Source organism: Echinops telfairi, unplaced genomic scaffold, assembly GCF_000313985.2.
Source record: "Echinops telfairi isolate 266 unplaced genomic scaffold, ASM31398v2 ScPeMD7_2010;HRSCAF=2546, whole genome shotgun sequence".
Taxonomy (NCBI): domain Eukaryota; kingdom Metazoa; phylum Chordata; class Mammalia; order Afrosoricida; family Tenrecidae; genus Echinops; species Echinops telfairi.
Window position 1 is genome coordinate 6,175,615 of NW_022105908.1, and position 11,619 is coordinate 6,187,233.

An 11,619-nucleotide genomic window follows, 5' to 3' on the forward strand; every position below is an offset into this window, starting at 1 on the left:
CTTCATTCTTGTTCGGGGAGAAGCCCCCATTGATGGCAGAGGCCAGCAGGAAAAAGGTGGGGGCCAAGTGTCAGGGCCCTGCCCTTCTGAAATCCCTCCCGCTGGATCCTAAAGGACCCTGGTGGGACTTACCATCACAAACCCTGCATTCTTTCTGAATAGACTTCATTGCCAAATGGTGCAGAACTGGCTGCGGGTGCCATAGGCTGGCCCGCCCTTGCGGCCTGACCCATGCCCTGTTATTAACACTGACATGCATGCGCGTTCACTGCTTACAGCTGAAGTCCATAGTTTAACTGGGGCTTCACTTGGGCTGTGCTGTCTTGTGGGTCATGGAGACACCGTGCCGCAGAGTTTTCTCACTGCCGTGGAGTCCATGCCAACTCAGAGTAACCTTCCAGGGCAGGGGGAACTGCCCCTGTGAGTTTCTGAGACTGTAACTCTAAGGCAGTAGAAAGCCCCGTCCTTCTCACTGCTGGCCTTGAAGTTAGCAGCCCAACTTTAAAGCCCTGGTTAAAGTGTTGAAGAGCAAGATGTCACTTTGAGGACTTAAGTTTCCCTGACTCAATGATATTTTCAATATTTTCAATCACCTCATCAGCATGTAATCGTTGGACATTGAATAAGGAAGACTGCAGAAGAATCCACCATGCATCTTGATTATGGAGTTGGCGTACACCGTGGATTGCCAGAACAGACCAATCTGTCTTAGAAGAAGTAAAGCCTGACTGTTCCTTAACAGTGAGGATAGTGAGACTTCATCTCATGCACTTTGGACATGTTATCAGGAGGGACTATTCCCTGGAGAAGGATATTGTGCTTAGTAGAGTGAGCGACCCTTGACCGGATGCATTGACAATAGTGACTTCAACAAGGGGCTCAGGCGTAACTGTGTTAGACAAGGTTCTCAAGAGAAATGAGACCAGGACACTTATAATTTGATATATATACATATGGATAGGTTTCTACAGAGAGAAGGAATATAACAGCTAATTAGTCCACACAACAGTACAGAGGGCTTAGTGCAACTCACTTCCATGGAACAGTTAATATACTGGCAGTCCTTCAGCTCACGTGGGCTGCCGGGACCAAGGTCAAGGAAGCAGACAGCAGAGTCCTCCCTCAGGCAAGGCAAGCAGAGTCTGCTCACAGACAGCAAGCAGTAGGATGGGTGACCGACAGCTAGTAGCTCAGGAGCTTAGTGAAGCAGGCCCGGATGGGATATGGAATACAAGAAATGCAAGGCAATCGGATCCACTTGCCTCATGCTCAAGCAGTGTTTGCACCAACAGTGTAGCAAAGCAGGTCTCAAAGGTTAGCCTGGCCCACAGGTAGTGTAGTTCACAGGTTGAGACAGAGAACTAGCTAAAGTTGCAGCATGGTCCAGCAGGCTCCAAAAACCAGAGAGCAAGAGAAAGGGGGCCAGGCCTTGCAGAGCCATTTATTTCATTGCCCTCCAATCAAACTGTGACCTGAGTAATCCTCCATGTTCCTATTGGCTGGTTGGCACAATAAACCTAACAGTCAGTCATGATCTCAAGAGTGGCACAGGACTGAGCAGTGTTTCATTCCGTTCTAGGTAGGGTTGGTGTGACTCAGACCTGACTTGGCAGCACCTAGCCACGTGTGGCCCGCCCCTGTTTCATGGTAGCTTGTAGAGTTACTCAACAGGTGGTTGGGACATTCTCAGAGTTGAGAGTGGTACTGTAATTGTTCTAGATGGTCCCATGTGATGGAATGCATCTCATTGGATTTTATCATCCACCATGCATGGTGGTGGTGGCTGCCATGAGGTCAACCCCCTATTCATACGCAAAGAAGTAAAACACTGCCTGGCCCTGTGCCTTTCTTCCTCACGCACCTGACAGTGGAGCCTCAGCTGAAATCTCTTCCACCTCATAGCAATACAGGAGCCCCCATGGACAGATAGGTGTGCCGCACATGAGTCGCACCACTTGGAGTTGAACCTGGGTCTCATGCATGGGAGGGAAGAACTCTACCACCTCTGCCCTCCCCATCCCCCTCACTCCTGCAAGGCAGACACCTCCACACCACAAATTAGAAGTGTGCGGTGAGATCACCTGTGAGCCCACACCTGCAGCTAAGTGGGCTTGGCCTCTGAGGACACTGAGGAAGGAGCTGAGCCAGCGAGAGGTTGGGTCCAAGCCTTTTCTTCCGGCAAAGCCCTCTTTCCACACTGACCCAAAACAAGAACACCCACCGGCTCCTACTGACTGTGTGTCGGGTTTCTGAGACAAGCCAGCCTCGTCTTTCTCCTGAGGAATGCCCCGCGGGCTGGAACTCCTGACTTTGTGGTTCGCAGCCCAACACATCCCACAGAGCCACCAGGGCTCCCTTCAGCTCACCAGTGGCACTGAAGACCCAGAACCCAACTCTTGAGAAGCAGCCTTGTAAGGGTCCATCCCCCAAGTGACAGGTGGTCCTCCAAATCCTTAGTTGGTTTGAAGCTGGTGTTCCTGAGTCAGGGCAGACCCGTCATTCAGCAGATGAGGGGTGGGCAGCGGGCGGGGGTGCCTGAATGTCCAGGTAAATTTAGATTTTTCATGAGAACCTTTATTGCTTCCAGCCTGCTGAGGGCCCGGGGCTACCTCTGCCAGGCAGTGCCAGTACCCTTAGATCATTGGTTCTCAACCTTTCTAATGCCGTGACCCTTTAATACAGTTCCTCATGTTGTGGTGACCCCCAGCCATAAAATTATTTTCGTTGCTACTTCATCACTGTCATTTTGCTACTGTTGTGAATCGGGCAACCCCTGGGAAAGGGTCATTCAATCCCCAAAGGGGTCGCGAGCCACAGGTTGAGAACCGCTGCCTTAGATGATCATGTGGCAGCCCCACAGTCTTATAGCATCTTCTTGAGAAGAAAGGGGGCCCAAGGATTTCTTTGCCCAGGATCAAGTCCAGCTCCCTGGTGCTGAACCCATGTTAATAACTGCTCCAAACGCTTATTGAAATTCCACGCCAAGTGCTTTTAGTCCGTGATTTAAAAAAAAACAAACTTTTGAAGACATGCAATTTTCTTATGGCAGTCTTACAGCTCTAGCTTGCTAGCCTTGGCCATGGTTCACAGCAGCAGGCCGCTGGAGAAAAACGATTGCTGTGGACAAAGGAAGTTCCACATGGTTCCAGCCAGAGAAGGGAGAACAGGAAAAATCCCTCTCATGGGAGAAAGCAAATCCGGCCACGGGGCTCAGGCTTGCAGCCAGGAGATGCAGCTCAGCTCACCAGCAAGGAGCCCTTAGGTGGTACAGATGGCTAACATGCAGGCCTGTTGATCGAAGAGCTAGAGGGTCATGGCTACTGACTCGGAGGCACTTCACAAGAAAGGCCTGCTGGTCTGGTCTCCCCGAAAATCAGCCAGTGTAACCCTCTCAGAACACAGGTCTACTCTGACCCCGATGGAGATGTCAGGGGTTGGCCAAAACTCTGCAGCACCTGTGTTTTTGTGTTTGTCTTTTCCGCATCACTACAGTGGTTACTCGTTGGGCTGCTAACTGCAAAGTCAGCAGTTCTAAACCCCTAACCGCTCCCTGAGAGAAAGACGAGGCTTTTTACTAGAATGGCTTGCGATTGAGTAACTCATCTTGGAGGCAATTTAACCACGGGAGGAGGAATGTTCTAAGAAAACTTGATGTGGGGATGATTGTACAATTCTCCTTGATATGATTGAACTATTGAATGATGTGTCAATTACTTGCCAATAAAACTGTTGGGGGGAAATAAAAGAGTCCCAGTCTCAGAAACCCACAGAAGCAGCTGTGCTTGGCCCTACAAGGTCACAGTGAGGCTGAGTGACCCCTCGCAGTGAGAGAGATAACACACGGTGTGACTTCAGGCTTGTTACTTAACATCTCTGGGCTCAACCTCTTCATGGGTGAGATGAGCCGTTTGGACCAGTGCTTGCTGATTCCTTTGTTAAACAATGATATTTAAAAGGTTAAGATTGGTTGTTGTTTAAAAACACCAAATCAGCATTATACCAAAAAAACAAAAAATCTTTGGGGAAGTACTTAAAACAGAGATAGAGAACCCATGCCTCTCTGGGATAGAATCAACTCTGACAGCCAGAAGCAGCACATTTCCAGAAGATCACTCAGAATCCTGGAGAAGCGTTTTTGTTCTTAAGTAACTTCCCCGGATCATAGGATCTGGGTTGAGGAATCCTTAATTTGTAAAAACCAACGCCACCCTCACAGTGCAGAACAAGCTAACTTCTGGCTCAATAACCAAACGCACTGCCATGATGGATTCCAACTCATAGCGCAGCTGTAGAACAGGGTGAAACTGCTAATGGGAGTAGAAAGCCTGTCTTTCTCCCACAGAGCGGCTGGTGGTTTTGAACTGCTGGCCTTGTAGTGAGCAGCCCAGTGCCTAACCTATTACACTGACGGGACTCCTTTAACCTCTGGCTTTTCAGGGCCTCAGGAAAGGGTCAGCAGGTGGGTGAGGAAGACCTGTCTGCCTTCCCTGGTACTGCCTAGTGGGCAGCTATACAGAACGGAACTTTCTGTTCTCAGTTCGGGAGGCTGGACATCTGGATTCTTGAGGGGATGGATCTACAGCACAGTTCCCAAACTTATTTGGCCCACTGGCTCCTTTTCAGAAAAAAAAAGTTAGCCCACCCCGCCCTACGTTGCCCCCACACACACACACAAGGCAATTACAAACTTTTACACTATAGCCAAGCGGTTTTCAATCTGTGATTCGCAACTCCTTTGGGGGTCAAACCACCCTTTCACAGGGGTCGCCTAAGACCATTAGAAAACACATAAATATTTCACAGTATATAATTACATACTGTTTTGTGCTTAATCACGATGCTTTCATTATGTTTAATTATGTTCCATTGTAACCATGAAAAGACATCCTGCATATCAGATAGTTACATTATGATTCATAAGAGTAGCAAAATGACAGTTATGAAGTAGCAACGAAAATAATTTTATGGTTGGGGTTCACCACAACGTGGTGACCCTGTATTATAGGGTCTCAGCATGAGGAAGGTTGAGAACCCCTGCTCTAGCCCATAATCCAGGATGAGTTGTAGGCAGCGGCTCTTGCAGCCCCTTGCCTTGTTCCAGCGCCCCCTGGGGCACAGCATCACCGCTCTGGGAAACGCTGGTCCAGAGCAAGGTCTTCCTGTATGTCAGCTTCCATCCGCTGCCTTCAGGTCCCACCTGTGTTCCCCTGACCAGGACTCCACATTTCATCTCTAAACTCATTGCCCTCAAGTCAGTTCTGGCTTACAGCAACGCTGTAGGACAAGGTAGAACTGGCTCTGTGGGTTTCCCAGACGGTGACTCTGCAGGCGTAGAAAGCCCCATCTTTCTCTCAGAGCGGCTGGTGGTTTCAAACTGCTGTCCCTGCAGGGAGCAGCCCAGGTCATAACTCACTGCACTACCTGGCCTTCTCTTCTTGTAAGGAGCAGTTTGGGAAGTTGCTGGCCTTAAAAGATATATCTGCCATCGCTTCTCGGCCTTTTGGCTAAGATCAAGTGTAGTGTCTGTTCTTATCAGTTTAATGTCGGATACGTCCTCTGTCCGAGGACAATATATTAAATGGTTTTGGAATTAGGAGATGGAATAGGAGCTTGCTCCGTCCACTCCACGCATCGACCTGGTATTGCAGTACTTCCAGGAACGGTGCACACACACACACAAAAAAAGATTTATCTGCCTCCCTCATCAGGTATCATTTGTCACTCTGTGGATTTCCGCGTCCATTCCAGTCTTGTTCTGACTCAGAAGTGATTAGGTTTGGGAATCCTTCTTCCCTGGCCTGGCCTCATGACCATGGTAGAAGAAAAGCCTTGTTTCCAAGCAGGATCCCATCCAGAGGTCCAAGAACCAGGATTTCACCCCACAGGGGCGGCAGTCCTCAGTCAGGAGGAAGCTTGCACAGCAGCTGCATTAACCCCTCCCTCCTCCTGCTCAGACCTGGTGGCATAGTGGGTTGTGCATTGAGCTGCTAACCACCAGGTGCCCCAAGGGAGAATGGGGAGACCGTCTGCTCCCATAAACCCTCAGTCCTGGATGGTGGCGGGCGGTTTGTCCCTGCTCAGGAACACGTAACCCACAAGGAGAGGGTCTCATCCGTTCTTGTCGGCTCCCAGGTTTGTGACATCGTACAAACTGCCACCAGATGGGGATGTTTTTCCAGAAAAGGCTACTAACCACGGTCCAAAGGCATCATCCGTTTGTCTGGCCCTGCACTGGTCAGGGTTTCTCACAGGATTTGAGTTGAGCAAATCGGTCAGCTCCCTTTTTCCAACTTCACGTTCTGGTCGTCCTCACAGTGCTTCAAACTTAACCCCCAGAATGCTCTTCTCTAGCACCGCGAGAAACATGAGGCTTCCTGCTCCTGCGAAGAGTTGCCGTCTCAGAAAACCCTGTCCTGTGGGGTCGCTGTGAGTCAGCATTGACTTAATGGCAGTAGGTTTTTGAGTTTTTACTCTGTTGCACATTGAATAGACTGCGCATCGTATGCACGTCACTTTTATTTGCACTGGAGACCAGGACGTGATGGTGCCTCGCTTTCTTCACAAGTTGGGCCTCCAAGGGTATGGGACGTTTACAATGAGGTGGCAGAATAGCTTCATGTGCGACCAAGAGCTGCAAGGTCAGCAGTTCAGAACCACCAACCGCTTCTCAGTAGAATGATGGGCTTTCTCCTGCTGTCAAGAGTTACCGTTTCAAAAACTCCCAGGGGAAGGTCTACCCTGTCCTGTAGAGTCGCTGTGAGCTGGGACTGACGCGATGGCAGTGAGTTTGGTTTGGTTTGGATCATACACCTCTAGAAACTAGGGGTCGGGGGTGATGTCATTCGGTTGGCCTACTTGTCCATTCGTCTTTGAAAGTCCTCCAACAACACCACTGTCTTCTTGACATCCCCTTACCCCTACCCCCCAGGCCTTAGGCTCCAAAGGCGCTCTCGTTCATACAGGTGTGTGTAGGAAGTCCCACACCCTCACAATCCCCAGTGACAGAGACAAGGAGCAGGAGTCCAGTAACGGAGGAAGGGGCGGGGCCGGCTTGGAGGTTCCATCTGCATTCCTCAGAGGGGTTCACTGTTGGTGCAGAAGGAGGCTTGAGTTGAGATGCCTCATATGCTGGGTTGTAGGTCAGAAGAGGCCAACATGGTGGAAATGGTTCTAGGCTTTTGACTGGGCAAGAAATATGCTTCTACCCACCCACCCACCCTACGCGCGCCGCCCCCCCCATCTTGAAGATCTTGAGTATTTTGAAGTATTTTTTAAAATTTAATATAAAGTGGAATAAAGGGAAGGTAGTTTAAGGGGTATTGTATTTAAGTGTGGAGAATTGCATTATATCTGTCGATGACAGGAATTAAAAGGCATGTGCTTGATATGCACAGTCCAGCAAGTGTGACCAACCAGTAGCTGTAACACTGCCGATCTGCTTGGCCAGGCTTCATCCAGCTTACACCCAGAAAGTTTGAAATAAGTGACACACGAGGTTGAGAAGGAGGGGGAGCAAGAGGAAGAAGAGAAACCTTGTAAGCTGACCACCACCCACCTCTTCTCCTTCTGGCTGCCCTGGGGGCAGGGGCAGGATGTGGGTTCCCAGCAGCCCCTGAGCAGCTCCCCTCATCAGTCCCTGACAGGGTGGACCCCCCTGGGTCACCCTCGCTCTCCCATGGAGTGCCTAGTTGACGTCCAATAGAGAAGGCCGGCCTAAGGTGGGTGATTTATCTCATGCCACCCACTCAACACTGGTTCTACGGGCTAGGTTCTTGGAAGTGCGGTCAAGTGCTCTAGTTTGTGTCCTCAGTGAGCGCCCCGTTGGGAAAGTCAGGGAGGCAGATACAATAAGGAGGAAAGATCTAGATGCCGAACGGAATCAGGAAGGCTTCTCCCAATCCATCTGGCTCGTTCTCTAAACATGGACGCTGACCTCGCAAGAGCAAGGTCGCTTTCTGAACAGGCCTAACTGCCTCGGGCCTGACCTGCTCACAGAACAACACCAGGATCACTGCCCTGGACCCTGTCCCCCTCCCCGACCTGTTGCTCACGGCCTGGGACCCTGATCATACCCTCCCCGGTTTCCTCTTGGCAGCTCCACAGCGAGGTAGAGAAACCCCTGATGAACTTCCGAGAAAACTTCAAGAAAGACATGAAAAAATGTGACCACCACATTGCGGACCTCCGCAAGCAGCTGGCCAGCCGCTACGCCTCTGTGGAGAAGGTGAGCATCCAGGACCTGGGCAGGTAGGAAAGTGCGGGTCTGCCACAAAGGGGGACCTGGGAGCCCTCCAAGTGGCCCCTGTGGCTCCCCAAGGGGGTTCAGATGGAAGCAGGAGTCTGGAGCTACCCCTGAGCACCCCCACCCTGCCCCAGGGGCTCACAGGAGTTCCTAGGGAATAGTTGGGAGGGCAGAGGCATTTGGGCACGTGTGACTAGGCAAACACATAATCTTAATGTGTTTGTGGTGAGAAATAAGTCACATAAAAGTCGCTGTGTTTCCTCCGTACACGCGCCCGAGTCGGGGCAATGAGTGTATTCACAGCCATCCCACCATCTTCTCGTCCAGAAGGTTCCCTAACCCCACAGGGACCCCATGCTCACTGAGCACCCACTCCCCTTCCTCCCCTGCTGGCACCCTCTAGTCTACATCTACATCCAGGTGCTGATGCTAGATGGTTGTGTCGGCGGGCACCGCAACATCTGTCCTTGTGAGCATGCTGTCTCTCACACAGGATGACACCATGTCCCCATGGTTGTCACACCTGTCAGCACGTTACCTGTCTCTGGCTGAGCACTGCTCCCTGTGTGGATGGGTTGCGTGGACCTGTGGGTGCCTGTGAGGCAGTTCCCCACCTTGTGCCACCACGGCCAGCACTGCACTCAGCATTGGCACCCAGGGCTGCGTTCCAGTGCCCGCGCTCCACCCTGATTGGGCATCTGTCCAGTAGGAGACTTGCTGGGTCTTGGGTAGTTCTGTGTAGACTTGGTGAGGAACTGCCAAACTGTTCTTGGCACACCTGGCCCATCTCACGTGCCCCCCCCCAGGAGTTCGTGGCGATGCCATTTTCTCCACATCATCCATGACACTAGGACTGTCTGTTTTATTTATGGCAGCAGCCTTCCCAGCAGGGGCAAATGGGCCCCTTACTGACACCCATGCTTTTGTGGGACTTGTAGCCCTGGATAGGCTGCAATTCCGTGCATGCCCGGCCCCGCCCTCCCACTGGAAGCTTCCTCCTGGGAGACAGTCTCTTTCCCTGGCCACATTCCCAGCTGCTCGCTTTTCTGCTGGGAATTCAGGCAATGTGTGTCTGAGGCTCAGGCTGATGGGAGAAGAGTCCTCCTTCGGCTGATGCCAGGGCCACACGGATGAGTGTGGGAGAATGGGGTGTGAACTGCCGTGGGCACCCAAGGCTTGTGGGGCTGCTGGTGGTGGGCAGGTGAGCAAAAACATGATGAGGAAGGGCAGGCTTGGGAGAGGGCAGTAGGGCTGGGACACACATGCTGTTAACGCTGATGGAGGTACCGAGGATGACCTTGCTGGTCCCTCCCGAACCCAAGAGCCGGGCTTAGGGCTGCCCAGGCCCCAGTGAGCTCAGGCTGCCGCTTTCCTGCCCAGGCCCTGGTGTGTGCATGATGGTTGACGAGAGGGCCCGGTCACAGTGTGTTTGGAGGCACCCTGAGAGCACCCAGGTTGCAGTCTGTGCTGCCATTAGCTAATGTCCCTACTCAGCTGGGAGGTGCTAGTTCAGTCACACAAAGAACTCAGGCCTGGAGAACGGAGGCCAGCGGGCGGGCGCCCCGGAGCCCTGGGACTAACTCCCCATGCCATTGCCTAGGCGCGCAAGTCCCTCACCGAGCGGCAGAGAGACCTGGAGATGAAAACCCAGCAGCTGGAGATCAAGCTCAGCAACAAGACGGAGGAGGATATCAAGAAGGCACGGCGGAAGTCCACGCAGGCTGGTGAGAGTGCCCCCCCTCCCCCAGTCTGATGCCAGGAGCGCAGGGTGGAGACAGTGGCCCTGGCTGGAGCGGGGCAGTGCTGCTCCAGAACTGGCAGGGCTTGTTAGGGGTGCAGTTTCTGATTGAGCAAGCCTGAGGGACGGCCCGAGGTTCTGCGCTCCTAACAAGGTCCCAGGTGCGGCTGCTGACTTACGGTTGGGGGTGTGTGCTGAGCTGTGGGATGCGCGGTCATGGCTTGTTTCAGTTACCTGACGATCTGTTTTCTTTGGGCTTGCACACTGCTGCCCACAGAAGGCCAATTTTGGGAGCTATTACACTAGCCCTCAGAGGAGCCCTGGTGGTGTAGTGGGCTACACGTTGGGCTACTGACCGTGGGGTCAGCAGCTCAAAACTACCAGGTGCTCTGAGGGGAAAAGATGAGGCTTTCTACTCCAGTAAAGACAGCGTCTCAGAAAGTCGCTGGGCGGTTGGCCACGATGAGTCTGAGTTGTATTGTACCGGCCACCAGAGGGGAATGGTCATGCCTGCTTCCGCGCTGTCTCCTGTGAGGAGAGGGTGCAGTATGGTGCAATAGAAGGAGCCAGCTACCTGCCACCCATCCGTGCTCTCTGGGAGTTTGCATGAGGTGCACCAGTGCAAGGTTCCAGGCCTCACGGCAGACGCACGCGTTGGATGTGTGACTTTGTGTTGTGGAGCAGCATCTTGCTGTACATGCACACATGCACGCGCACCCACACCCCCACAGCTATGATTTACAACAGTTTCTCTGATTTTTAACTTCAAGTAGAATCAGGTTACTTGTAAAGCATGTTTCGGCCAATCGGAATTCTCAAGTGTAAAAGGAAACTACCATTGATTGATAAAGAGGCTTGTTATAGGACTGGCCCTCCTAAGCATACTCCCCACCACCACCACCACCACCACACACACACGCAGAAGCCCTAAGAACCCCCCACCCCCCTTCAAATCTTTGGTGTCTGGGACCAAGTTCCATCTCATGATACTGGGTTGACCCCCACGCCTCACCCCTCATTCCCCCCCTCCTATGCACCATTGGTTGGCATGATCCCAGAGAGAGGAGAGAACATGGCCGTGGGGGCAGGTGGTAGAGGGCAGCCAGGCCCAGGACCCAGATGGAGTATGACAGAGGCTGCTGGCCTTTTTCAGGCGATGACCTCATGCGCTGTGTGGACCTCTACAACCAGGCCCAGTCCAAGTGGTTTGAAGAGATGGTGACCACCACCTTGGTGAGTGATCAGAAGTGTTGGATGCCCAGAAAGCCTGGGCAGGTGGGCACATGGTGCTGATGGGATGAGGTGACCGTTGGATCTACACCAGGGTCAGAGTGAAGACCTCGGGCACTGTCTCAGGCCAGACTCTGTGGCTTCAAATCCCGGCTCTGCCACCTCAGGCCTCAGCAAACCTTGGGTCTTGCTCTCTCCCCAGAGGGACCAGGGGCCACTGAGGATGCTCCCAACCCAGAAAGGGGCTGGGCTGTGGTTCCTGTAGGACAGAGAGCCAAGAAGTAGGAAGAGCCTCGGGTCCTTGGAAAGAGATCCTTGAAGACTACTAGCTGAGCGAGGTTGTGTGTGTGTGTGTGTGTGTGTCAGGGGCATCTGAGCAAGGTTGTGTGTGTGTGTGTGTGTCAGGGGC

General features: G+C 52.5%; 1 protein-coding gene and 1 non-coding gene across 2 annotated transcripts in view; both read left to right on the forward strand.

Moving 5' to 3' along the window:
* The window catches only part of GAS7 (growth arrest specific 7), a 298,944-nt gene that overhangs the window by 277,508 nt on the left and 9,817 nt on the right, over positions 1-11,619 (forward strand). The window contains exons 11-13 of the mRNA XM_004709184.4: positions 8,096-8,224; positions 9,843-9,966; positions 11,134-11,213. Of these exons, the coding sequence (XP_004709241.2) occupies positions 8,096-8,224; positions 9,843-9,966; positions 11,134-11,213 (333 nt within the window). The remainder of the gene's footprint in view (positions 1-8,095; positions 8,225-9,842; positions 9,967-11,133; positions 11,214-11,619) is intronic.
* Positions 5,485-5,673, forward strand: LOC115870588. The gene has a single exon (XR_004046782.1). It is a non-coding gene; the product is annotated as a U2 spliceosomal RNA (small nuclear RNA).